The sequence below is a fragment of the Anabas testudineus genome, chromosome 6 (genome assembly GCF_900324465.2).
Source record: "Anabas testudineus chromosome 6, fAnaTes1.2, whole genome shotgun sequence".
In the NCBI taxonomy this organism is placed as follows: Eukaryota; Metazoa; Chordata; class Actinopteri; order Anabantiformes; family Anabantidae; genus Anabas; species Anabas testudineus.
The window spans coordinates 4,437,991-4,464,263 of record NC_046615.1 but is presented as its reverse complement, the minus strand read 5'-3'; the positions used below and the strand labels follow the sequence as shown (position 1 = coordinate 4,464,263).

General features: G+C 41.7%; 2 protein-coding genes across 3 annotated transcripts in view; both read right to left on the bottom strand.

Moving 5' to 3' along the window:
* Window positions 1-5,972, bottom strand: part of nrn1la (neuritin 1-like a) — a 50,501-nt gene extending 44,529 nt beyond the window's left edge. The window contains exon 1 of the mRNA XM_026366149.1: window positions 5,755-5,972. Within this exon, the coding sequence (XP_026221934.1) occupies window positions 5,755-5,812 (58 nt within the window). The 5' untranslated portion in view covers window positions 5,813-5,972. The remainder of the gene's footprint in view (window positions 1-5,754) is intronic.
* Window positions 5,973-6,940: 968 nt separating this feature from the next.
* Window positions 6,941-25,787, bottom strand: edc4 (enhancer of mRNA decapping 4). 2 transcript variants are annotated; one of them, XM_026365294.1, is made up of 30 exons: window positions 25,588-25,787; window positions 24,213-24,372; window positions 24,014-24,125; window positions 23,535-23,634; window positions 23,151-23,337; window positions 22,672-22,819; window positions 22,293-22,397; window positions 21,858-21,970; window positions 21,652-21,735; window positions 21,395-21,490; window positions 21,099-21,198; window positions 20,734-20,914; window positions 20,559-20,625; window positions 20,312-20,403; window positions 19,758-19,939; window positions 19,054-19,133; window positions 18,211-18,343; window positions 17,813-18,111; window positions 17,430-17,660; window positions 16,590-16,691; window positions 16,235-16,378; window positions 15,729-15,765; window positions 14,856-15,003; window positions 14,017-14,172; window positions 13,307-13,422; window positions 13,045-13,210; window positions 12,086-12,272; window positions 11,183-11,402; window positions 10,566-10,729; window positions 6,941-8,795 (listed from the first exon to the last, which is right to left on the bottom strand). In XM_026365294.1, exons 1-30 carry the CDS (start codon window positions 25,670-25,672, stop codon window positions 8,612-8,614), a joined length of 4,179 nt encoding a protein of 1,392 aa, XP_026221079.1. In that variant the 5' UTR covers window positions 25,673-25,787; the 3' UTR covers window positions 6,941-8,611. The 2 variants fall into 2 exon arrangements, with proteins under 2 accessions (XP_026221079.1, XP_026221080.1); XM_026365295.1 differs by having other exon boundaries at window positions 19,758-19,936.
* Window positions 25,788-26,273: the final 486 nt, after the last annotated feature.

Below are 26,273 nucleotides of genomic sequence, written 5' to 3'. Positions count from 1 at the left end.
CCTTCTCTTTCTCTCCATCCTCTCACTCTCCACTTGCCTCTCTCGCTCACCTCTTTAACACTCTTATTTCTCTATTGTCTTTTTTCTGAGTCTTCACTACAGAATTGTGTTTGTGTGTTTGTGTGTGTGTGGAGTGAGACTAAAAGACAAGCGCTCTGCTGCCCTTGGACACCCATTGTTCTCCTCTTTGCCAATAACCTTCCTATATGTTCTTTGTACACAGCGGAGGTGAACAGTATGTGTGTGTGTGTTTAAGAGAATGAATGAACACACACACACACATATACATATGAATAACGACATCAAACACTCAGGAGATTCAGGCTCTCGTCCAGATTAAAACTTCAGTTTTAGCAGTAACATGTCCACACACACACACACACACACATCAGACATGACCACACAGTGAGAACCGCAGATGAATTCAATTAGAGTGACTATAATACAGTAACTGTTCTACATTAAGTGTGTGTGCAGCAGTACAGCGCCTTTAAGCTGTGTGTTTGTGTGTGTCTGCGCGTAAATATTCATGCTCAGTCTAGTTTGGGGGATGAGGAGCAGAGAGTCATGCTCTGTTGGTCCTTCATTACTTGGTATTTGTTAAAATAACCCTGATAGCTTCTCACTTCCTCCCTCCCTCACACACACACACACACACATACAGAGTTTGTTTAAAAGGTCTTAATCCAGTCAATGCACGATGTACACACACGTGTATACATCCTTTACTTACATCTACACACACAGTCTCTCTGCAGGGGATCTAGTTGCATCTAGTTTCATCTCCTTTGAAGGCTCTCTTTGTGAGGACCGGAGTTTTATACACTGGAATGTGTGTGTGTGTGTGTGTGTGTGTGTGTGTGTGTGTGTGTGTGTGTGTGTGTGTTTGGAAGAATTAAGTTCTGCACCATGAGCATCTGTGTGTTGCGTAATGACTGGAAAGCAGAGATGAAGATTACAGCATGCATGCTGGGAGTCTGTGGAAGACACTGAGGGAGGAATGGAAGGATGGATTAGACGACAGGTAGATGATGTGGGAGGAACGGTGCAGGGAGGAGGAAGAAACAGGAAACAGAACATAAAAACAGGACTGGGGAGAGTTTAAACTGCAATGTACAATTAACTACAATAGTCATTAGTGACCGTGTGAAAGGAAGTGTGTCGATATGCATTGGTGTCTTCTTTAGCCCACATTTAATTAAAGTCTTTTTTACTTTTAAACGCCTGCAATTGGATTTTCTTTTTCCCCACATCCCACCCATTGCTGTGGGCATATATACAAAATGGAGTTTGGTTTGATGAAAATCTATATTTGCCATAACGCTGATCTCTCCGTGCGCAGTTTCTGTAAGGAGATTAGAAAAGTGTGGATTTTGGGGTCAGTAACACACTTAGCGAACAATATCGCGAGGGGAACTCCAACACAAAAAGCTACTGATTTGGCCGGTGATGATTCATTTCAGTCGGCGGGAGGATTCGGTCCTGACAAAAGGTGAGAGAGACGAATGAGCAACATTAATGTGGAAAATGTCTCCAGTCATAGCTGTGAAATGAAAGACGACACATACAGCTGTTGTTACCCGCTTTGTTTTGAATCTGTGCTGCAGCTTCTACTGATACACTCAGAGTTTAAAACAGCTCTAAATGCATTTTTAATGTTGCGACAACCACATGGACTGGTTCGGTTTGGCTCTCACGCTTCTTCTTGGGGGAGCTTGAAACGTTCAGAAGCTGTGGCTGTGTTGATCTCTTCTTACTGGTTCTTCTTCATCTTTAAAGATGCATTAACTGGGTCAAGAGTCGTGGAAGGAGGCAGAGGAGCAAACGATCTGGTCGAAGTTGTTCGATGCCGAACAAGACGAGGTGACGGCCGGACACAAGACTTTGCCAGTTTAGAGTGATCTATTACACAGGCACAATATTTGCAGGAGTGAAAGACAATGTTCGAAAGTAATAAGTCTCAACAGAGCAAAGTAATTATTTCTGTGATGTGATGACCCCATGAGATCACATGTCAATCAAACAGTGTGGCCTAATGAGATATGTAAATCCTACTTCAAGAGAAGGCTTAAAGTCGTTCAATTAGAAAACACTGGAAAGAAAGCAGCTTTGTTTTGTTTTAAAACGCACAATGAATGATTCCCACTGTCAGGATTTATGATATTTGTGAACTGAAAATGATGGCGGGAGGACAGGGAAGGGCAGAAAAAACAGTAGGAGGACATAAGAGAAGCAGGAGGAAGGAAGGAGAGAGGGGACAGATGAAGCAAATTTAAACTAAAGGAAAGAAGTGATGGAGGGACAGCGTGGAGACAAAAAAGTCTCTGGAGTCAGGAGAAGGGAGAGAAACGAGGTTTGCGGTAGGCTGGAAGTATCGGAGGGAGGGGTGAATGAAGTACTGTAAGAGTAAGGAAGGAAGGAAGGAAGGAAGGAAAGAAGGAAGGAAGGAAAGAAGGAAGAAAAAAAGGAGACATTCAGGAAAAGCTGTGCAGTGTGGTGGGCACAGCTTTGTGTGTGTGTGTGTGTGTGTTCAGCTGCAGAGGCTGTTATCGTGGTGAGTGGGACAGGGAGAGGGGGTGGGGGGGGGGGGGGGGGGGGCACAGGCAATTTTCCACAAGACTTTAAAATGTATTTTAATGAGGATTCTTCCACTTCATGTTCCTGTGCTGCAGTTTGAAAAAAAAAACCCACCTCAAAAACACTGCAGTCGACCCTCTGAGAAGGAAATTAGAGAGAGAGAGGGAGGTTAGCAAGTGTTTCCCAAGGAGAACAATTAAAAGCCAAATATAATCTCCCCTTCGCCTATGGACTGCTTTTAATGTGATTATTGGGGAACTGATGACGCAGAGAGGAGACCTGCACCCAGGGGAGCCCTCTCCTCCTCTTATGGCCCCGATACTCGCAGCTTTCTGAACAGGAGCAGAGAAGACAAACAGACAACTGAGGAGTGTGAGCGATGTAGATATTTACAGAGCAGGGAAGGGAATGGAAACAGTTTGGAGCTTGAGCCATAAAGTCAGGATATCAGATGGACCGCTCTCTTTTATCGGTCATTTGTGGGAGTCCCACACTTATGGAAATGCAATTATAAAGTGTTGGAGTGGCTCCTTCAATTTGACCTTCACCCTTCTAACCTAATCCTCTTCGATGAGGACTCAGTCGTGGCACTGGCCGCTCCACACGAACGCGTGAATTAGCTTTTTATGAGGTATGTAGAGATGACTCTAATGCCAGGGATACTGGATAAACCTAGATACCCTCAACACCGCAAAAGACAGGGTTAAACTCTGTGTGTGTGTGTGTGTGATCACCATGCATTAGCCAAATGCACAAAGAGAAGTGAAGAGAATAAGCAGCTGGACCTCAAATGCGGAGAAGTGTTGTTTATTATTATTTCAATGACGGCAGCATGATCCTCTACTTGTCTTCCAGTCGGTTCACACATGGATGCGTTAAGGAGAAGTGTCCTAAGCGGCTTGCGTCCACCACTTGGTTTATCCTGAAATGTGTAATAACTACTGAATGGATTGAATGGGACTATTTTTTTACTGATATTCATGGTTCCCAGAGGATGAATCCTAATGAGTTTGAGACGGTCAAAGTCTTCTCTTGTCCTGTGACAACTCTGGTCGTCTCTAACTTCTCAGCTTTAGCTTTACTTTTAGTTCAGTGCAGAATATGAATGAATGAATAGATTAATTATTGATACACGTGCTTCTCCTTCTCTGACACACCAATATGACTTCCACTAAACAAGGCCTGTTGTTTTATATTCACAGCTCTTTGGTTGCATCATATTAATTATGTTTTTTTCCTTTTCTAAAACCCTCGTGATGCTACTGAGTTTAAAAAAAGCCTTTTAAGTTCCTTTTAGTTTTCTCATATTTGCACGAAGCCGCTCCCTCTTCTTCCGTCTGAGGCACATTTTAAAAAGACATTAACATTTGCAGAATGCTGCATAAGTGTTGTGAGATGTGCAGACCTTCAAACATCAGGTCTAGTAGGAGCTGCGTGTTATACAGCAAATATCCACAGTGAGCAATAAATAGTGGTTAAATAACAAGAAAACGTCCTGATTACAGGTCACCATTAGTCCTATTGATGAACAGCTGTCTGTTTCAGTGACTCTGAATGAATGAGAGACTTTCTGGACCTCTCTCTCTCTCTCTCTCTCACACACACACACACGTGTTGACAGGCACAAAGCGAGCGTTTCATGTCAAATATTACCCAGTATTAAAACATGCGAGCCTCTTCTTCGTCGTTTCTATGTCTGAGTGAGTGACGGCGTGGAGATGATGGACAGCAGCGGCAGCAGAGGAGAGTTTCCCCGCTCAGGTTCAGATGTGAGGCTGAACCGAGTCCCCTGAGACTCTGAGGACGTGATTCATTCATCGGTGAGACTTTTGTTTCGCTTTTTTCCCTGACAGCGTCACACCCCCACGAGACCCCGTCCCAGCCATCCCCTCACTGCTCTCAACAGTCACGGCACCAGTTTGACTCTTGAGCTCAGTTCACTTGTCGTTTGTGGAAACTGTTCTGTAATGTGACTGTGATTAGAGGAAGTCGACACAGTTTGAAAATAATTTCTAGTGATGTTATGGAGATGTCATCAGAGTCATCTCCTCTTGAACTTACATACTACAAATCTTACTACTACATATTGTAGTTAAACTTTAAAGCCCGTTTCCACCAAAGCAACTTCCCCCGAGGACCAGGAACCTTTTGAAGAACTTCTTAGTTCTTCTTTCACCATTTCCACCAGAGGAACCAGCCTCTAAGTTTAGTTCCTGAGTTGTAGTTTTAACCCCCTCCGAAACAGGGTAGTGGAGGGAGTAGTGCTTTGTAAATGGCAAAACTCGAGATAGAGCAGCCCGGGAGGCTTCAGGAGCGATGGACCAACAGGGAAGTGCAAATAATGACCATCAACCTTTTACATTAGCAGAACAATTTGCTTCAGTTTCTCTGGGATTGGGGGCTCTACTGCAGGGATGCAAATCACACCGCCCTCAAAGGGACAGAATAAGTAACAGGAACTCTCCAGTAGAAAACCCTTTATTACAAGCTGCAGCTGTGGAGTTTAAGATTTATCCAAACTGCAAAGTAGCCTACAAGTCTCTCAGGTCCATCACTTAAATAAACTTTGGTAGAGGTGGGGGGTCACAAGAGGAATCTCTACTGTCAGTTTGACCTGAAATCAGCAGCCTATTTAACACGAATGAATCACTGCACTGCTGCTGTAAGGTACAAGTTACCAGACTGATATCACAGTCCACTCCAGCTGTTCATCGAGGGTAACTGAGCCGGAGAGATACAGTCAGGAAACAATCGATGGGAACGGGGAACAGCTGTGCGTAACGACGCTGTCTCCACCTCTGGGAACAAATCCTCTCACTCAGCCACACTCATCCTGCTGCAGCCGCAACCTCTGAGACACTTTGGCTCTTTACGAGCTCTGCCTGATCTCTGCTGCAGCCGAGGCACATGCACCCACCGCTGGATGCTGGGGTGGGGGGGTGGATGTCAGAACAGACCCCGCTCAACTGTGCACAGCGATGCCAAGCAGACCCAAGTGTAGAAGTGAACAGCTTTTCATAGAAATACATACAAATCAGTCAGTGCACTGCAACAATCAGTCCTGTGTCATCACTCGCAGCACAAACTACTCCACATTCTCCTTACTGCGGTGGAAGTTGTGCTTTTCTCAGAAAAACAACTTTACGCAAAATCACCGAGGATATCGTCTGTACTTACTCAGAAGCAGAGCAACAGGCAAGAAGAGGAGGCACGCAGAGTTCATTAGAGATGCCATGCTGACCTCTCCGAGTTTCACGTCTGCACCGGAATCCCCAAGTTTTGGTTTGGTGGTTTATTTAAGAGTGACTCCACGGTCCCGCTGCTCGCTGCTGGTCAGTGCTCCTCTCCTGCGCTCGGTGCAGCACCGTGCTCCACTGTCAGAGCATCCACAGCCAGCGCGCACATCCGCTCCGCTGCGCTCAGGGGGGGAGGGCGCGTCCGTGCCGAGGAGGAAGAGGAGGAGGAGGAGGAGGAGGAGGGAGGTTACGGCAGCTGAGAGCGCAAGAGAGTCCCCGACGAGCTGCACAGGACGCACGGCTGGTCCCGATGGGTGGTTACATACATGTTACGGATAAAAGACTTGAAGTACCAGCGCAATAACGCGTACTTACTGCTGCATCAACCTTAGTGCTGTTTATTGTGGCTGATGGTCTGCCTTTTTATTCTCATGAAAGAAAATGATTTAAGTTCTTAGCATTTACGCAGATGAAACTATTTGATGTGCTCTTTACTCTGGTGCAGCTTGTGTACAGTGACTAGACATTAGAAAAGTGACTGGGGGGCCACAGAGGTAGAAATGAACTACAGCTGTAGAATAAAAGTAGTGGAGCAACCACTCAACCACAAAAATAACAAGATAACAGACAATGACATTTGTAAGTCTTTTTTTTTTTTTATTCCAAAATGTTCAGGGTAAAATAAACTAAAAGATACAACATAAGCATCCAAGCAGGGGGAAATAAACACAGTGGAAAGAGAGAAAACAAACTACAGACACAGCTCCCACTCCGGGTGAAGCAGGAGTCAACGTGTCCCCCAGCACGGGCAAGACGTAGTCAAAATAGTTCTCCTCTGTCTGTTTCATACAATGGAAAGAGTTCTCACATGTCTGTCTAAATCAACTGCCTAGAGTCAAATGTTTGCAAGAAAGCACACAGGTCCTCCTCTGCTGTGCTGTTTGAGCCTAAACTTCAGATCCAACCACGCGTTTTAATGAAATAAATGCTCTGAGTGACTGGAACTGTGTGGTCCTGACTGGTAGACGCTGTCTAATGGCTCAAACGGGAACAAATGTTCGAAACAGATAAAATACAGTAAGGCACTTTCTAGACAGATCAAACTGAACAGGTTCTAAACGCGGAGGTCAAACGAACAGCTTTTGTTTATTTTATTTTACAATCAGAAGAACAGTGTGGCCACCCTGTAGTTAAACAATGTGTGGAAATGGGCTTCACACTAATTATCATACACTTTCAATATACTTTAAACAACCTAAAGGCAGACTTTTCAATGTTTGCTAAAACAGATACTGTCACAGCTGGAATGAACTCAAAACCTAAATAACAAGTGGAGGGATATCTGCAGTCCAACTAAGTGCTGCCTCCTAGAGTCTAAGAGAAGTACCTGCACACAATAACAAAGGTTAATTGAAATATTCCTGATAAAATAATATCAGCAGTAACAATTATGTTTAGGAAGTGTCTTTATTATTTTGTCGAACTAGTCTGACGACTCTTAAAGCAAGTATACAAGTCATACAAATACTAAATGCTGATATAAAAAAGGGACTGAGGAAGAAAACGTGGAGCTGTCTGATCAATTTACAGGAGCGAGCTGTACACATGGACGGCTGCCAGCTTTAATGCTGGGCTCCAAATATTTCAGATGATAAAGGAGGATGTTTTTTTCCAGCCCAGAGGACCTTATCATCAAATAATTGTTAGAGTCAAAAAATGCTTCTTTAATCCTAATTGCTTCCTTCAGAAACAATTTGTGAAAACAAGGCCAGGTAGAAAACATAATTTTTTTCCCCTTGAATACTTTCAATGCACAAACTCGTTTTATTAACTTTCGGTAAACGAACTCACCAAGAAACATTTGGCGTGGAAAGGTTGTTGCCTTCAACCTATTAAAGAAATAACTGAAAGCAAATAAGCCACCGACACGAGTTGGCTGTGGGTGTTACATGCTTCTGGTTGCTAGGATTAGCTTGACTTAATAAAAAAAAAACTGAACTGAGGCTGTGTAATCCTGTGGCAACTGAATTCCAAGTTAGCCTTAGTGAGGATGTGTTGAAGAAAAGAAATGTGTCCAGGCCTGATGTTTGTTCTTAAGGCGAAGACACAAGGCATACTTTTGTTCCTCCTGTTGCTCAGACTTTTCCAGGAACTCAACATGACTGACAGGTCGGAGGAACGCAGCACAGCAAAACAGAAGCAGTGACCTCTGGTCTTGTCGACCGCTCGGTTGAACATTCTTTGAGTCTTATGCAAATTTAAATGACATGATAATAAACAAGTGTCGAGCATCGTGTGTCTGGGAGATGGGGACGACCAGAATGATGGAGCTCTCCAGCTGTCCTGTCTGAGACAGTCTTTAGCTTCTCGGTAGAGATAAAAGGGTGCGAGCAGAATGCCTGGAGACAAAGGAGCAGTAACAAAGGTGGAAGAATCTACAGAAATCAACAATCTTTCTGTCTGGATCATTAATGTCTTTCACTGAGGGTATATGTAGAAAAACAAAAAAAAAACAGGCCCGTCCATTCCCTAATTTGACACTTGACACCTGGAAGAATGGAAAGAAATGATTGGGGGAAGGAAAAGCTGGATCAAGGGTTGTGTGGACTGGGAGGAACCTTCTTCAGCCATGTGAGAGGTTTCATTTTCCATCTCCAACCAACAGCACGTCTCATTCGTTCAGCTCCAAGAAACTGCTCAAAGTGGGTTAAAGTTGTCCTTGTTTTCTGCAGACCTAACAAAAATGGACTTGTGTCTAGGAGGAAACAACTCCTCTGCACCAGACTTTCAATCAGAGACTAGTGGTTGACGAGGCCCTGCAGCATCATCATCAGCCGCCGCGCCCTCTTGCTGAGTGGGCTATGGGTGTCCTGCTGCAGGAAGGCAAAGAGCTTCGGTTTGACTTGCGCCAACACGGAGGACATGTGGTCTCTTGTCAGGGGGTCGCTGTGGTCCAGATTCATTACTGCATCCTCAAGGTACCTGCACAGGGACACAGAGGGACAGGGGTGTCAACAACTGAACATGAAGACTGTAAGCATTAGTCAGACATCATCATCATTGTCTGCTGGAGGTATGAACGACAAAGAAATGAAAACATGTTTGTGCAATGAGGCAGAGCTACACTCAAGAAAAGACAGAATGACAAAAATAACCTTGAGATGAAAATGCTGTCAACCTTTTCGTTTCATGCGGAAAAAATTACTTGAAACCACAGAAAGTGGTCGTGTGTGCACTGTGAACCTCCAAATCCACACCTTCATTCATTCAGATTGAAAAACAGCACAAGGACAAACTTGCACAGATTTTGTGTTTTGGAGCAGCTGCAGGGGACGGAGAGAAAGGCCAGTTCGACCAGCGTCTTTCACAGCTTGGACGTCAGGCACTGTCCTTCATCACCTTTCTGGCTGCCGACCTATTGTGTGAATATCTACCTTGTGTTTTCACTCGATGTCACCACAGAAATTGAGTTTGGCTCGTTCTCACCTGCGCCACATCCTGTCACGTAAGCAACGCTGCAGTTAACTATGAACGTTGTTCAGTTAATCATTTTAGAAATCTGGTGGTTAGAGTGTCCAGCACTGCTCTGTTTATCCAGAGCACTACCTGATCTCACTTTAACATACGTCAGCTGGTCTCCAGTCAGAGTTCCCTTACAACACACACACACACACACACACACACACACACACACACACATCATCATAGCTCTATATAAACCCCACAACTGTGCCGAGACACTCTTAAAGGTAAATCAGTATCCAGTTCTAACATTACTCATTAAGTTGCTGTTACTCGCATGTGAATGGTTTCTCAAGTCTGGATGCAACATTTAGCATCATTTATGACAGCACAGAGGTATCCAGTACAGCTTAAATACAATTGGCCACTAAACTGGGCAAAGATTCTGTGATTTATCCTGTTTGGATTGTATCTACTGAAAGCCCTCCTGCTATCCAACTATAACTGGTTCTGTCCTAATAATGCTTCAGGCTGAACCCCACTGCCCTCCTCTCTCTCTCTCTCTCTCTCCAGATGGCACAGAGCAGCACCAGAGGGTTGTATCAGCAGCAGCAGGCAGGTGATCCAGACAAACAGCTGTGCTGTAAAGGGACTATGACAGAGAACAAGGTTTTCTGGGTGGAAAAGATTGAGAGGAGATGGGATGTAAGGATTCAGAAGAGAAGAGAATGTAAAGTGAGCCGGGTGGGGCCTTACTGAAAAAACACATTCACAAATCTTAAGAATAAGGACACAACGTGAATTGTTGAAATGACATATGACAATGAAAAAACATGAAGTGCAGGAGTAACAACAGGATAAAAGAACAAGGACATTAAAGAACAGAATGAGCATCCAAAAATGCTATGTTACACAGGATCATCTAAGCTCCCCGGGACAGCCGTGTAGCAGGGCTACAGATGGAGCAGGGTATTGGGGTCAGCAGTTTAGCACTGTTTAACTCAGGAGATGAGGAATAATGAACATATAGTGGAGATGAGACCAGAGCAAACATTTAGATGAAGAGTAGATCCAGCTTGTGTGGGAGGGAAAAAGTGTAATGCAATTCAGGACAGTACCATCACTTATATTATTAACTTCAATTTAAGAGATCATGGGAAGAAGTCAATTTATACAGTTTCTGATTAAACCACATTTTCCAAAACTGCCAAATTATGTTGCATGGCAAGATGGGTTCACGTCAGACTCCTTAATTTCCCGATGATGTCCTGAAATATCTGGTGTTCTTACCTGATTTTGAGCTCAGAGCGGGTTGAGAGGTTGGAGGAGAGCTGCTGGATGAGCGACAGCAGCACAGGCTGGCTGAGAGGGCACGGGTGCTGACCAAGCACCTGCTGAGAGTCAATGGTCTCACACACATACAAGACTAAGTTCAGATCTGTCGCTGAAAGAGCCTGGGGAGATAGAGAGAAGGGGTTACATTCAGTGAAGCATTTTCATATACTCACTCATAACATATTAAATACTGTACATCCATCATTGGAAGAGGAACATTCTTGTCCACTAACACCATGTTTGACCATGACATGTTCCTTACTCACAATGTTACTTCTAAAGCTTCACAAATAAATATTTATAGATACTAGTCTTTGCTATGCAATGCTATGTTGAAAATCTAAAAGGCTATGAGTGGCCTGAACTCTGCACTTATAAACACTAGTGGGACCTGCAAGTGTGGAGCAGTTGTTGTATATTGGCTTTCTGGGCCTGTGTGTGTGTGTGTTAGTGAATAACAGGTTCTGTGAGGCTGTTTAGTATGCGCATTCATAATCAATTGGAAAATACAAGTCAGCTTCAGAGGCTGCGACAAAGCCAAACGTGGTTGTGTGTGTGAGTGTGTGTGTTACCTGCTGGAAAGCCTGGTTGAGCTGGCCCTGCTGGAGGAGCTGCAGGATGTTGGCCTGCTGTGTCTGGAAGTCTAGGTGAGCTGTGGGGACGGGCGTGCCGGCTGCTGATCTCATCGCCTGCATGATGCTGGAGGTGACCACTGCCTGCTGCTCCTTCATTGCCAGGCTCACCTCCCCTTTGACAATTCGCTGTACATGGCTAAGAATAGACTCCTGCAAACTGGGCAGGAAAAGGACAGAAAGGTGAAGACAGACACACAGACTTGTATTTTTAACCAATATGCTGCACTGTCACAGATAAACTGAGCCCAAAAACCATATCTTTGGGAATATTATCTTCTCTGTGTTTGCACCAAGTTTCATTGGTTTGAGGTGCTTAACATAAAAGTTAGTATCTTTCATTTCACAGTAAAAAGGTCTGGCTCAGCTCCGTCTGGCGTTGTCATTTTCTTTTCAAGATTTTGAAGTTTTAGTTGGCCAACAACTTTCTCTCTGCCACACCCCCGCAAATCTATAAACTCTAGAGGCCATGAAATTAATTGCAGAGGGAACAAGAGACTCAATCGAATTTATGTTCTTACAATGGCCCCAGGATTAAGCTTTGCTTGTTTCTGCTCTCCAATCCATTACACACCTGCTTAATAGGCAGTGAATAAAAGGCCAGGGCTGCTGGCACAGGGTGATATGCATATCTGCATATCTGATATTAAACATGTCCATTTTCTGTGTCAATCAGTGCTTTAAGACCAATCACTGCAAGTAATATCAGTTGACAGCAGGATTCTTTTAAGACTTGCCAGTGGCAGCTCATAGTGCTGAGAGCGCACCGTCCGTCATTTTTAAAATTTAATATTAAAAACTAACAAACACAATCTCTAGTGGCTAACTGTGATCGATACATACTTTCCCACCATCATCTGGATCTGGTGCTGGACCTCTGCCCGGACAGTAGTTGTTATGTTATTGGCCAGCTGATCGGTGGAGCTTTGGAAGCTGTCGATCATTTGCTGAAGCTGACTGATCATGGGGTCACCTGTCTCCTGATCTCTCTGCTTTTTGTTCTTCATGTGAGTCTCGAGCTGTTGGATGTCTGCAAAGATGAAAGTCAAATGAAAAACACAACTTTCCTCACACAAGCAAACACATCTTAGATGTAGTCAAAGCTCCACTGTGTATTGGTTTTTATATTAGCTATCAAACAACTCAGTGTAATGTGAGTTCAGCTGTCAATCAGAACTGAATATGATTACACTGACAGTATAAGCAGAGATTTACATTGTTCGTCTGACAGATGAAGGTAATCTGTGTAATTGTGGAAATAACTCACTTGTCTGAAATTTGTTATGACAAGTTTTAAAAGGAAAATAAAAAACCTTAGTGCTCCAATCTACATCTAAAACAAATGTTAAATGTTAGTCTGTTTTTGTTTCTCCAGTGAATAGTCATCATAATTACAACGTTTTCAAATGAAAATATGGACCTTGCATTCTCTGCCCATGAATTAAGGAATTGAGGAAGGTGTTATGAAAATGAATTTAAAACCTTCTTCCTCAAAGTGAATGCTCTCTCACTGATGCTCTTTTTTGTCTTACGTTATAAATCCAGCAGTCTTTTCCTTTGCGGTGGTGCACATTCATCGCTCCCTAACTCACCTGATTCAACCTTCTACAACTGCAGCAGACCAGATTTACTGGCCTTGCTGTTTTGTTTGTAGGTTGAACAAAGGGTTGCTTGTGTCAACCCATGTTTGAACAATTTAACTTGACTGAATTTTGAACAAGAACTGAATTTTGAACAAGTGTCAACATGTTTCTGTGATGATTGAACACACACAGCGTTAATGTTTGATCATGTTGCCTTACATTCTTGTGTTCCTTGCTTGAAGCTGTCATTGATTTGCTGAAACATGGACTGGCAGCCTCTCTCAAACACAGGCAGCACGATGCTCTGGAAGGCATCTTTATAGGCTGCCTGGATGGGCCCCTGCATAGCTTCAGCTGCTGCCCGACCAATCGCATCAGTTGTGTTCTTGAAGTAGAAACAGAGGATTCAGGTAAAAGATTTTGTTTATCATCCACAAGATAAAGAAAATGCAAACTGGTGGCAAAGTCAGTCTGCTACTACCTTGGATTTGACCACCTTAGTGACATTGTCCTTCAGGGTGACCTCGACAGCAGTCAGCTTAGCAGCAATTGTGTTGTTCAGTTGACCTGTCACAGGCTCCAGACTCTTAGAGATTGCTAGAGCGAGAGCGCGAGAGAGAGAGAGAGAGAGAGAGAGAGAAAGTGAAGAATCTACAATTAAGTATTTTAGAAAAACAAGAGGAAAAAGACAGAAAGGTTTCATCTTTGGTTTAGAGTGCAGGAGGGGTGAGGAAGGAAAACATCTCTTTTAAAACTGCTTGATTTTACTGCCTTGGTCCAATTCACCTCAGCTGTCTTCGTTATATTTATGTCTGTGATGATTTCAAGCATTAACCTAACAATATGACTCAATAACGTACAGCCTGGTATGCACTTTTTTCAACTATACAGAGAACACCTAACTACTTAACTTTGAAGAGAAGATAACAAAAAGGAAGGAAGCAGGTTTACTATCAATGGTGCTAGATATCCTTTTTTTTTTTTTTACAATAAAAAACAATGCAAGGCATTTTTAGGCGTCACTCAAATGGTAAATTAGATACAGATACAACGCTCACAGAATTTATGCTGTCTCCTCTTTACGTTCCTTTATGTACCCATCTCATTGCTGTTTAGTACTGAACACTACATACGTTTCCATGCCTGCCATATACTGTGTGTGTGTGTGTGTGTGTGTGTGTGCCTCCTTACTTTGTGGGACTGTTTTCTTCATTTCCTCTCGCAGTACTTTGTCCATTCTGTTGGTGAGGGCCGAGCTGAGGGCATGGCTGAGCTGCTGGCTGAGCTGCTCCTGAAGCTGCTGCTGGTGATTCTGACTCTCTGCCAGAACTCGCTCCAGTCTGCGCTCTGAGGTCATTAATGGTCAGGGCTCGAAATATGTTATATAAAGATTACTATCAGGCCCAGCATGTGTAAGGGTCCTCTGCCTGCTCTAAGAAAATGTGAGCACCATTTTTTATCTATGCTGATAAATTCAGCTTTACTACCATTCTGGATTCAGTCCTTTCAGGCCATATGCGATATTCTAACTTAGCCCATTGAAAATATACACAGGTAGAAGTTGTGTTTAACTACACTACTTCTTAATTCTTGCACATGACCAATTGTGCAATTGTTTTTGTCTTTCTTTTCTTGCATTGCTGTTATCTTGTTCATTAATTTGTTGCATTATACAAACATTCTCATGTCTATCTCTGTGTAAATCAAATTACCGGTGTGTCTGATATGAAAGCAAAACATGTTAGTCTATGTGGAAAATCATTAAAGCTTTGAATAAAAAGTGCAGCAGGTTTACAATAATTATGGGAGTTGGAATTTCCTCTACACAAAAGCTTTCTGACCCAAATGTACACTTAGGACTTATTGGAAAGCACGTAGGCTAGCTTCAGATGCTCCATTTAACACAAGGACCCAGATGGTGGGACAAAAAAAATTACAGGTTGCTACTGCATATGGCTTCAGAATTTTTATAGGGGGTGGGGGGAATGGAAAACATAAAAAAATGTTCAAAGAGTAAGACCAAAGGATACGTTCTTGTTCCTGGTGGTTGGTCAGGACGTGCTCCACCTGAGCCATAATGGAGCTCTGCATGGTTTCAATCTGTCTGCGCAGTTCAGTTAACTCCCTCTGCTGGCTACGCAGGAGCATCAACAGCTCGTCCTGTACTTCTGCATTCATCTGTGAGCACAAGGAGAGAATGGATAAACAAAGTTGGCCAAGCGCACAAAGGAAAAATGCTGCTGACACATGAATTTCAACTGGAATAATCAACATTTTGAGATAAGGACTTTTGCAACTAACTTTTGCAAGTAACCAGGTCACAGTCGGCTCTCAAGTAAGCAGATTTCTTAACATATTAACAGTAAACCTGGTTACCGTAATAAGGGTAGGACATTAGAGACAGGTACAGGTTTCCCAGAGATTTCGGATTACTCTGCCATGTCTAGTATAACCAGGTTTCTAATTGGCATTTCACATGAGCTTAAACCCAGGACAAAGGCAGCTGGCACTCACTACAACTTTTGGCTGAGACAAAAAAAAAATATAACAGAAAAAAGCTGTATCTCTTGTCTCTAAACAGTCAAAATCTGTGAACCATGATTCCAAAATAAGTCAAAGGTAGAGGAGAAATCAGATAACTCATCTGCTGCATGTATATATGTATATTTCCAGTTCTTCAGTGCATGTTCCCAGATAACAGGGTTACTGTAACCTGGTTACCTAGTTATTTGACTGAATCAAGTAAAGTGGCTAGGTACTTGTCAGCTTGTACTACCTCAGTGGCTAAAACCCACAATATGGTGCTCAAAGAACATCATGAGAACACATAATATAGAACCTCCAAGTGATAATCAGTCAACACACACATATCATATGAACAGGTGTCCCTGTGATTACCTTACCTGACTAGTGTCCATTTGTCTTGACTGAGATAGTTCACTGAAAAGAAACAAAAAAATGAAAATATTTTCAGTGACAAAACTTAAACATAAAAGTAAACACTGCTTCTTGTTGTGACAGAATTAATAAGACTTGAAAAAAAAAACACTAAATTACATTCAAATGCTTCACTACATAGCATTAATGTTAATAAAGGATTTTACAGTATAAATACATTTTTATGGACTATACTGTATGTATAATCGCAGCTGCTGCATAAGTCAACAACTTAGAGTGATAGACTTAGAGAGAATAGTTTATTTCTCTTATCGGTTCATTACATCCCATTTCCATACTCACACACAGACACAGACACACAGACACACAGACACAGACACAGACACAGACACAGACACAGACACACACACACACACACACACACACACACACACACACACACACACACACACACACACACACACACACACACACACACACACACAATTTCAGATATTCAAAATCAAAATACCCGTCATCTTTCTTGCTCTTCCTCTTGAGTTTTGGTGAGCCTCGTGGTGACGTCTTCCAGTCTTTAACTGGGAGTCTGTGAGAAGAGCGAGAGCCACAGTTCCCTGTGGAGGATGCCAGGCTGGCCACCTCATCATCAGGATCACTGTGCACATAGACACCATTGATTTAAGCCACAAAGTAAGAAAGCATTTGCAGCCTCTAAAGCATATTGCACATCTCATTCTCTAAAATCTCTAAAATCTTTGCCTTAACCAAGTGCTGTGCTTACTTTGTGATGTATTTTGTCTAGGATGACATTAGATGTCCGTGTTTATTTTGGTAAACAACGTGATAATGTGTGTTATTTGTGTTACCTCTGCTCTGCGACAGCATCCTGACTGTCATTCTGTGTGAGGTGATACGAGCGTCGATGATACGGTGAGCTCATGTGTCTGTCCTTCGACTCATCTCTTGAACTACAAAACAGCAAACAATTTTGAGCAGTTTTTTCACACTGCTTTTACTTTCGATTATACAGATTTTAACGTTTATTAAATTTGATTTATTCATCCAGTCCTTTACTTTTAACATCTGGGGTATAAAGTATACCACTATTATTATTATATTACAAATAGGTTGATACTGTATGTCATACGTTAGTCACCATTTCTCTAAGCTCATATGTTCTATGTACCCTCTCTTCCAAAAGCATTAAACTAGTGAGGCCAATTCCTTTCTTTTCTGAAAGTGATGGTCGACACTCAGTGTTCTTTATTGTTTGAATAATCAGTGTAACACGACACAGCTGGGCAACAAAACACACCTGTCAGTCTTGTTACTTTTGCTCACATGAAAAATGGGTGTGTTCAAAGAAAAACTGCTATCTTCTAAGTTGTGTATCAGATTCAGACATAAACACCTGAAAATAAAAGCTGAAATGTTAATCTTTTGTCTCATATTCATCTTTTGATATCAAACCTAAATGTTTTAAGTCTACAGCATCTGCATATTCAAAGTTTTTGTAATTAATTAATTTTGGCTTCACCAGGAATTAACATAGACTGTTACAATCATCACCAGTCAAAAATGCTAGAAACAGACAAGATATATTTCCCAAGTGGTGGTCCGATCATCAGATTTTAGTACTCTGTTAAATGCTTAATGTGGATGTGTATGTGTGTGTGTGTGTGTGTGTGGTTAGTTGGAATTCTTACCAGTCTCCTAGACCGTTGTCCCTGAGACTGTTCCTGGTTTCTCTGGTGATATCGGGTGCAGCTGGCCAAGGTGTGTGGCTGACACTGCCATCTGAGGACCCCCCTCCCACCACAGGGTTCTCCTGTGATAAGGCATTCTCAAGCAGAGATGGGGTGTGGCTGAGTCTAGGCTCCGATTCCACTACCCCACCCACTGCCCCATCTGCACCTCCGAGCTCAAGGGGCAATAGGCTGAGTCAGGAAATACAGAACTTTGATTAATATTATTGCAGGTGTTAACTCTGACAAATTCTGTATGCTTTCCATTACTCCTGATGATTCTAAATGCAAACTGATGCGCTCCATCACAGGCAATATCAAGGCTGCATTCATTCATAACACACCTGTTGTTGTTGTTGGCTGTGCGTGGTGAGGTGAGCAGGTGCAGAGCAGATGCAGCAGAGGCCATGCTGTCTGTCTGGAGAGCAGAAAGTGGTAAGGGTTCCAAAGTGGACACCAATCCACGCTGAAGCTGCAGGGTCTGTGATGCGATCTCCGGCATGTCCTGGGACATGGCTGTGGAGGCTGAGGAGATGACATCAGGGGAGCGGGCCCTGGTGGGAGAGGCCAGTGGTGGCAAGAGGGGAGAGTCCAGGATCTGAGGGTTGTCAAGTGCAAGAGGGCTGCTAGGGGAAACCAAAGCCTGGGTAAGAGAGGAAACGTGTATTAAAAATTAAAGAAAAAAAGCACAGAAAAATGTTTTGGACATGGATAAGAGGTAGGAAATAGTATCAGCTGCTACCTGCAGGTTCTCCAGTCCAGGCAGGAGCACAGCAGATGCAGCTCTTGGGCTGGTGGTAGAGGCAGAGAGAGCCAGACTACAGCTGCTGTTGTTCTCTGCTCTATTTGGACTCTGGTTGACATCATCTGCAGCTCTGCACAAAGGCATACATCACTTATTTATGTGTACATGTTCTCATGTGTAACCAGAAAACAAAACACAGGCAAATTAGGTGTATCGTATATGTTCATCTAATCTTAGTAACAAACAGGATATATAGTTACAAAGTATAGCTGATGATATATAGTGATCAGTCAAATGGGTGAGAAAATATGTATCGCTACAGAGTAGATTCTCTGTGTGTAACTTAAATATCAAATACTGTAAAACTGTAACAACATAAATGAAAAAGTTATTTTTAAAGTTTATTTTAAAAGTTAAAGTACATTATTACTCATGCATTGATAGAAAAGCATGATTACATTTTTTTGTTGCTGACGCAGATATTTTGACCTATTTTGTACCAAACTGTAACTAATGATTATATTCCTCACAAGTTAATCTACTAACTATTTTCTTGGTTAACTGATTCTGAACACAGTGAGACACAGTGCCTTCTCTAAATGACTTGGTGGCACCTACTGCCAAGTTTAACAGGCATGCAAAGGTCAGATGCTGTTTGGGTGCATTTTTTTCCTCTCAATATCCAATACACAAATGTACTTGGTATAATATCCATAAACCTTTATAATTTCACGGTATACATTACTAGGCTAGCACAGCAACCCTGTTACATACATGATAAAATTTATTAGCCACTCCTCACTTTAACATATCGTGACTACACCACATAAAGAAACCCACCTGTTAGTTGAGTCAGAGTTACTGCTGATGGCTGTTACGATGGTCAGACTGCTGGCACTGCTGCCAGGAGATGCCGGTACCTGCAGAGTAACAAGAAGAAGATTACCAGGCAGCAAATATTGAAAATATGGAAGAGAAACTTTAGAAAAAAACATGTTTGCTAACTTATATCATGCATTATTTTACTTTCAATGCTTGTCAGTTAACAAAATGAAAGCACAATGCAGATAATAGGTAACATAGGTGGCCTAGGTAAAATCAAACCTAAATTTTCCATTTCATTAATGGAGGCAATCTTCCCATGTTGTTATCAGACAGATTGTTTTATATTTTAATAATCTAAAACTTTTCCAACCCATTATCTTCCTGCCTCTCGCTTCACACATGGATGAAAGGTGTTTGAGTTGCACCTTAATGTGAACTCAAACAGTCAAAATAGACTGTTTAAACAGTGTATTAACAGGGTTATGGGCTCGTATATGTAAGAGCTGGCAGCAGCACTCTACCAGTATGTGGGTGGAAGTGCTATTCATGGGGCGAGATGTTGCTAGGTGACAAAACCATAGACACATATTCATTTACTGAAGTGTTTTTTGCTGTTGTAAACTGCATACTGGACTGGAACTCAGACATTCAGACAGTCCATTCTGTTTGTTACTAAAAGATACAGTGCAGAAATTCACATTGCTTATGAGTGTTCGTACAGAACTCGGTGTCATGAAAGCATCTGGAGTCATCAGCTTGGGCATTGGCCCACTGCCAGTGGCAGAGTTCGACAGGAAATCAGCAGGAGCAGGAAGACATGGGATCTTCCTTAGGTCAGTCTGGGAACCACTTCCTGACTCCTTGTCAGAGCTCTGGTCCGTAAGATGGTCTGAAAACCCTGCTGGAAAATACATAAAAAGTAAACAGTTTTAAATGCAGCAAACATTACAATAGCAGTGCAAAGAAATCATCATACAGTATTTTCACAGTATCTTTTGGCAATTCACAATTCACAGAATCTCTTAATTTGCAGTTTCACAAAATGCTAATTTTAAATGAAAAGTAAAGAAAAGGACGAATGAGAATTGGTGAAATTAAACTGAAGACAAAATTGTTCTTAGATAAAAATATAAGAGTGTTCCAAGAGGAAACAATATGTACAGTTTTTATCTGGTTACTGATACTCGATTTGACCAGCCTACTATAAAAAGACTCAAATGAGTTAAACTTTTAACAACCTCAGACTTTCTGGCTACTAAGTCTGATAACTTACCTAAACCATCTTGAGAATCAGAATGGGGCAGGAAGACATCAGAGCTGGAACCCGTATTAGGCTGGAACCAGATCTGGACATCCTGCAGGCTCCTAAAAACGCAAACACACAGATTCATTTCATTAAAGACTAGTTATTGATATTATTATTATATGCCTGTGAGACAAATTGTCCCTTAAGCAGATTAGTGATTTTCTCTGTTCTAAGCAATCTGATGTGAGATGATGTCATGTAGTAGAAGTCTTACTTGGTGTGAACACAGTAGAGTTTAATCTGGATCCCAGACTTGGACTCTGTCGGTCCTTGGGTGCCTTCTGGAAGAAACCATGTGCAAAGAAATTCTGTGTTACTTAGGATCAAAGAGATACTAGATTATTAAAAGTAATTTTCCTTTTGTGGTGTCAGTGTGTGTACATATGGACCTGTGGTCATGCTCTCTGTCTCCTCTTCTGCAGGAAGGACCTCAGTGTGTCGCAGTCGGCTGTGGGTGACATCCCGGACGCCAAAGCTGAGCACGGGGTGGGTCAGCAGGAACTCTGACACAGCAGTAAAACTAGCCTTGCCTTTTTCCAGGTCCTGTCGCAGCTCCATCACATACAGAACCTGGTAATAAGTAACAACATTAACTCAAACAATGTTCCCAAGCTGAAGATCAATGAAGCAACAGAGTGACTAAAAGGTGACAGGCAGATGTACATCACTACGAAAGAAAAATAAGTACTTATTCAGTATTATGTGTTACAACAATTATTCCTGAAACTCCCGTAGCTGACAACATTGTGCTGACCTTCCTTTGTACATCAGTGAGGATGAGATACTCGGCAGAAAGATCCAGACTGGCCTTCAGACTTGGCAGAGCTGATGAGTTGAATGGATCTGGAGAAAACCTATGAAGGAAGACACTCAAGTCACTAACATTATTACCCCTAAAGTTAATCAACAGTACAAGCTTCACATCATTGAATTAGTTATCAACACATTTCCTGACTGCATCAAAATTCCAATTTAATGGGCAATACAGTACTATAAAGGTAACAGTGGGTGAGCATAATTAAAATTTTATTTATAGGCTTAGAGAATAACCTGATGGTCTGTAAACAGGTCCAGGAAACAGTGCACCACATCTTCAACTCCTGATTCTGATCTGCTCCAGTTATCAGGAACCTCCAGAAAGGAACCCTGCCAAAATGGCAAGAGGAAATGTCCAAAGGAGAGGAAAAGGTAAATAAAGTAAAAACTATTGGATACCACCTAAGATTAATATTAATATACAGACACATATACACACTGCATGTCACAATTTTCACTAAAAACTGTGTGGTGCTTTCGTGTGTACTAACTCTGGGTCCTGCCTCTTGTGGTTGTCACAGAAAAGAAGGCAGGATAGGGGACGTCCTCCATGAGGCCGCAATTCATGAAGACATCTGGACAACAGAGTGTGAACAAAAAAAGAAGAAGTGGGAAAAATGTGGGATGTGAAAAACAAAACTGTTTTAAATGGTCAAACAAACATTGCACACATTGAAAACACAGCCTCCTTGCTTACCTGGGCTTGTCCTGTCCCCCTTCTATATATATCTGCCAGAACTTGATGTATCCATCATGGCTGGCTGTGGCTAACACGGTTCCATCTGGAGAAAGAGCCCCTTCACTGACCCGCTAAACAGACACACATCAAACAATGAACAGTGTCAGGACGTTAAGAAATCTATGTATTCTAACCAACATCGTACAGCGAAACAGTTCTTGTTACTTCTTCTTACTGCAGTTTTGCGTTTTATAATGAGATGTCGAATTCGTAATATCTAATTGTGATGAAAAGAGTTCCATGTGCCTGGTCCAGATTCAAATATGTTTTTATGTTTTAGTAGTATGTATTTCATAGGAGGACAGGAACCAAAAATGATGATTCAACTGTACTGTACTTACAGAATAATATTATGTGAGAATCCCATCATTAGTGGTTCATAATGACTCTCACCTGTGTATGTCCCTTCACTGTGATGAGACCTTCCTTTAGTTCTGTGGCATCGACCGGCCAACAGCTGTTGTTGGCTCTCAAGACTTCAAGGTCCCACACCTCAGCCTAGTGGAGGAGGACAAGATAAAAAGTTAAATGTGCAACATTTACATTTGTATTGTATTGTTTTTTCTTTATTTGTGCAAATTGGCATTTATTCTAGAAGGGTTGCAAACTAAAACACTAAAATAGAGTCTATAAAACAGTAGTGAACGTTGTCTGTATTCCTTTAATCAGTTTTAGTACAAAATGCTACTAGAACAAAGTTTTAGTCCATTTGCAGTTTCAGCAGCCTTTCTATCCCACTGAGACAAACATTTCTGGGTGAAAGCAATGATACCCTGTCTTCATGTAGAAGGGCCAAGGTCTGGCTAGTGTCATCTTGGTTCTCCTCGTTGTCATCCAGGATGAATGGGCACCAAATGAGGCGACGGTGAGAGTTCAAACGAGTGTCTTCTGGCCGCCTGATATGAACGACGATCTGATCTCTACAGGGAACCTGAGTTAAGGAAAAATGGGTGAAAAGACCCATTCTTGGGCAAAAGCAAGGGAGTGAAAAATCTGAGGTTTGTGCAAATGTACTGTCATTCAAAGGCAGTGTGGGCTGCGGTGGTTTTTGGTGGTTATTCAATTTAAATCAATCCGATGTTCTTATTATTGTGCCAAATCACAACAGAATCATCTCAAAGAACTTCACATAATAAGTAGTTAATATAAATATAATAAACAGTGCAAACACAAGCAGTAACATCCACACTGCACATATAACACATATCCTTCTAAAAACTCCTTTTTAGTTTCTATTACATGTCAGGATACAGTATCTTGTTTTCACTGCAGGTCAGCTGCCAAACCATCAGGTTGCCTGCTTCATCAACACAACCCAACAGAGAGGAGTCGAGGTGAGCGAAAGCCAGATCAGTGACGGCCCCAGTGAACCCCTTCAGCAGGGAGCGCTCAGCAAACCCCAGACTCAGGACCCGAATCATGGCATGGTTGTTGGCTCCTGAAGGTAGAGGTGTTTTATACAAAAATAAGAGACCAAATATTAGTTGAAGTAGAGTGATGCAATAATAATGTGAAATAATTCGATTTTTTTAGTCAATCATCAGAGGAAGCAGTTCTTGTTGATTCATAACATGCCAATTGCTGTATGATGTAAAAATGAAAGTCACCAATAATTACTAATAATAAAATTCTCACCTCGGATGGCGTAGGCCAAGAAGGAGTTGGACACAGCTATCAGTCTGCCATAATAATACTTGTGTTCCCAGTCATACTTGGCAACAGGTTGAATTTTCACCTGGATGAAAACAAATTATATATTCATTATTTTGAAAGTATTCTAGTTATAAATTATTTTTTTTAACAGTAGTGTTCTTCATAATATATCTATATTGACATTCTAAAAATCAAGTCTGTGCTTTTAAAGGATGTACAGCTTGAATAATGCAACAAATACATATTCAGACTGTGAAAACTTGAAAGAAAGCAAAATTGTGACATCCCTGTGTCACACATCACATGAAGATTTAAATCAAAAGAAAAGTGATAAAAATACAACATTTTCACGTACACAAAAGCTTGACTATCTTAATTTGTTGGTGATGTCAGTCATCAAATATGTGATTTATAAATTTAAATGATAATGCTATGTTGGAGCTCACAATTTAAAGTATTACCTGGTTGCTGCCTCGAGCCTTGCTATTGATGCTGGAGTCTTGACTTGCCACTATCTCCACATTGTTAGAGATTATGGGGATACAGGTAGACCCATCATCACCAGAAAGGCAGCTGAAAATGCAGCACACAGACATAAGTAAAAATATTAAAAATACAAAGTGTCCACAACTAAGTGACTGACTCTACGAAGCCACTCACATGATCTGACAATCCTGAGCACTGCTGATGTCTGTAGAGATAGGTCTGGTAGATTCAGACATGGTTGATCGATCAGTGCTTCCTAGAAGGCCTGCTCCCAATAGTCCGTTCAGCTCTCCATTAAAAGATGGTTTTCTCTGACCGTCACTCGATTGTGCATCTAAGGAAAGAAACTGGTGGTTGTAATACACTGTGCAAAGATTATAGTTCAAAAATGTGTAAAGGGGTAAGTTCTTATGGTGACAGCACTCACGCTGTACTGTGAATGAAGACACGGTCAAGTAAGCGCAGGTAACTTAAAAATAAAAAGCTATATAATCTCACATTTTGTATATGCCAAAATTGTGAAACCACAGGTGGAACTGATAACATTTACAATGACTGCATTCAATTTGTATTTATTTACATACTGGTACACTTTGCTGATTGAAGACATTTAATTAAGGACATGGTGTCCAAGTGAGCTGATAATTAAGCAAAAAACTTCTCTAATTTAATTTTACTCACTCAAGGAAATACATTTCTTTCCTTGTATGTATTTAAGTATTTCGGCCGATACAAACTCTAAATCAGTGCATTTATCAAAAATGCTAAACCGACGTTAATCACATAAACATTTGGATTTTAGATATTTTTTTTATGATTTTCTGCTCCCAACATGTCGAGTTTTATTGTGATATATTGTACTCAATTTATGTGCACTCAACTTTGCCAAAGCCAGCAGTAATGTCTTTATTACAACACTGATAATAGCATAATAGGTTGAATTTAGAAAATCATTCAGTGCTATGCTTCAGGTACAGTTGCACCAAACAACGGTGAAATTAGTGAAGAATATCGAGCTTCGTACGCAGTTTGACGGCTCAAGCTAATTCTTGATAGCACTTAAATTCCAGCTAAATGCAGGAGCTATGATGAGCTTCTACTTATAGCACTGGAGGCACATACTGGCAGGTGCTGCCGAATATACAAAAAAGTCTACTTTTTCGTGGGCTTGCATCATAAAACACCGCTTTCCTGCCCCAGAAAATAGACTGGGACGTAGGCTAGCTCGCATCGCAGCTAACGTTAACACAACGACAAAATACCAACTGGGGACTTTTGCGACGCAGTTAGCGCATTACGATGACTCTGAACACCACCGTTGTTCTTCAGAAATCAGCCTTACTGTAAGTGTTAATGGATTTACTTGTTTATTGTGCTTTACAATAGGGTACCTTTCGTTAGCAGGTAGTGAAACTGCTATTATACTAACTTCACTCCAGTGTAGCAACGCGCTAATCCAATTCATGTTAGCTAGGTATCCATGTAGCTACCTAGCATTCCATTAGCTTCTGCGGCCTAGCTAGCGCTTTTCATTCCCGGTTCAACTTACCGGTGCTGTTCCCTGGACGGTCGAGCTTGAGTATATCTCGGAGATGCTGGGTGGCACCCTCGATATCTATATTATTGGACGCCATGGGTAAGGGAAAGGGAGACTGGGTTAATTTAAGGGGAGAGAATCTATTTTTGTGTGATGCGATGCTGTCAGTGTTCACTTCACCCACAGCAACCGTCTAAACTTCCGCTGTGTCCGCGCCGTAGGTTCCGACGTGTCGCTGCTTCAGCTCATCAGTTCCTACCTCCCTTTCTGATGAGGTTCACACAAACTGGACTGTACACTACAAGGCACAGTGTCGCCCTCCACAGTCAGATAGTGCAATTTTCAGATTCATTGTTCATCCATTACTCCCTGCAATTTTATAATATTATCATCATAATGCAGATTTTCTGTAAAGACCTGGTAGCCAATGTTCTCTAAATTGTATCTGCCAAACTATTAGAATCAAGAAAGTATGCAAACAATGTGTCTTGGTGTTAGCTTTCCAAATGCAGTATATATGATAAGAATAAAAACATAATGAATGGGACAGTGCAAAATATTAACCAAGAACAGACATCAAAATGGACATTGGGAAACTAACATGATCAACAGAAAGGTCATTACATATAGATGGAATTGGTATAAAACTAAGGTATTATTGAAATCACCTATGCTGTTGTGAAACCTGTTATCTCTTT

Bases quoted from the DNA above. Each gene is read 5' to 3' on its own strand.
- edc4 (XM_026365294.1), bottom strand. From the start codon at position 25,672: ATGGCGTCCAATAATATAGATATCGAGGGTGCCACCCAGCATCTCCGA. The intron at 19,940-20,311 runs GTAAGTTATCAG...TGTATTTTCCAG, and splicing joins TGATTCTCAAGATGGTTTAG to CAGGGTTTTCAGACCATCTT. The intron at 16,379-16,589 runs GTAACACAAATA...CTATGTGCACAG, and splicing joins GATGCTGTCGCAGAGCAGAG to TGATCCTGATGATGAGGTGG.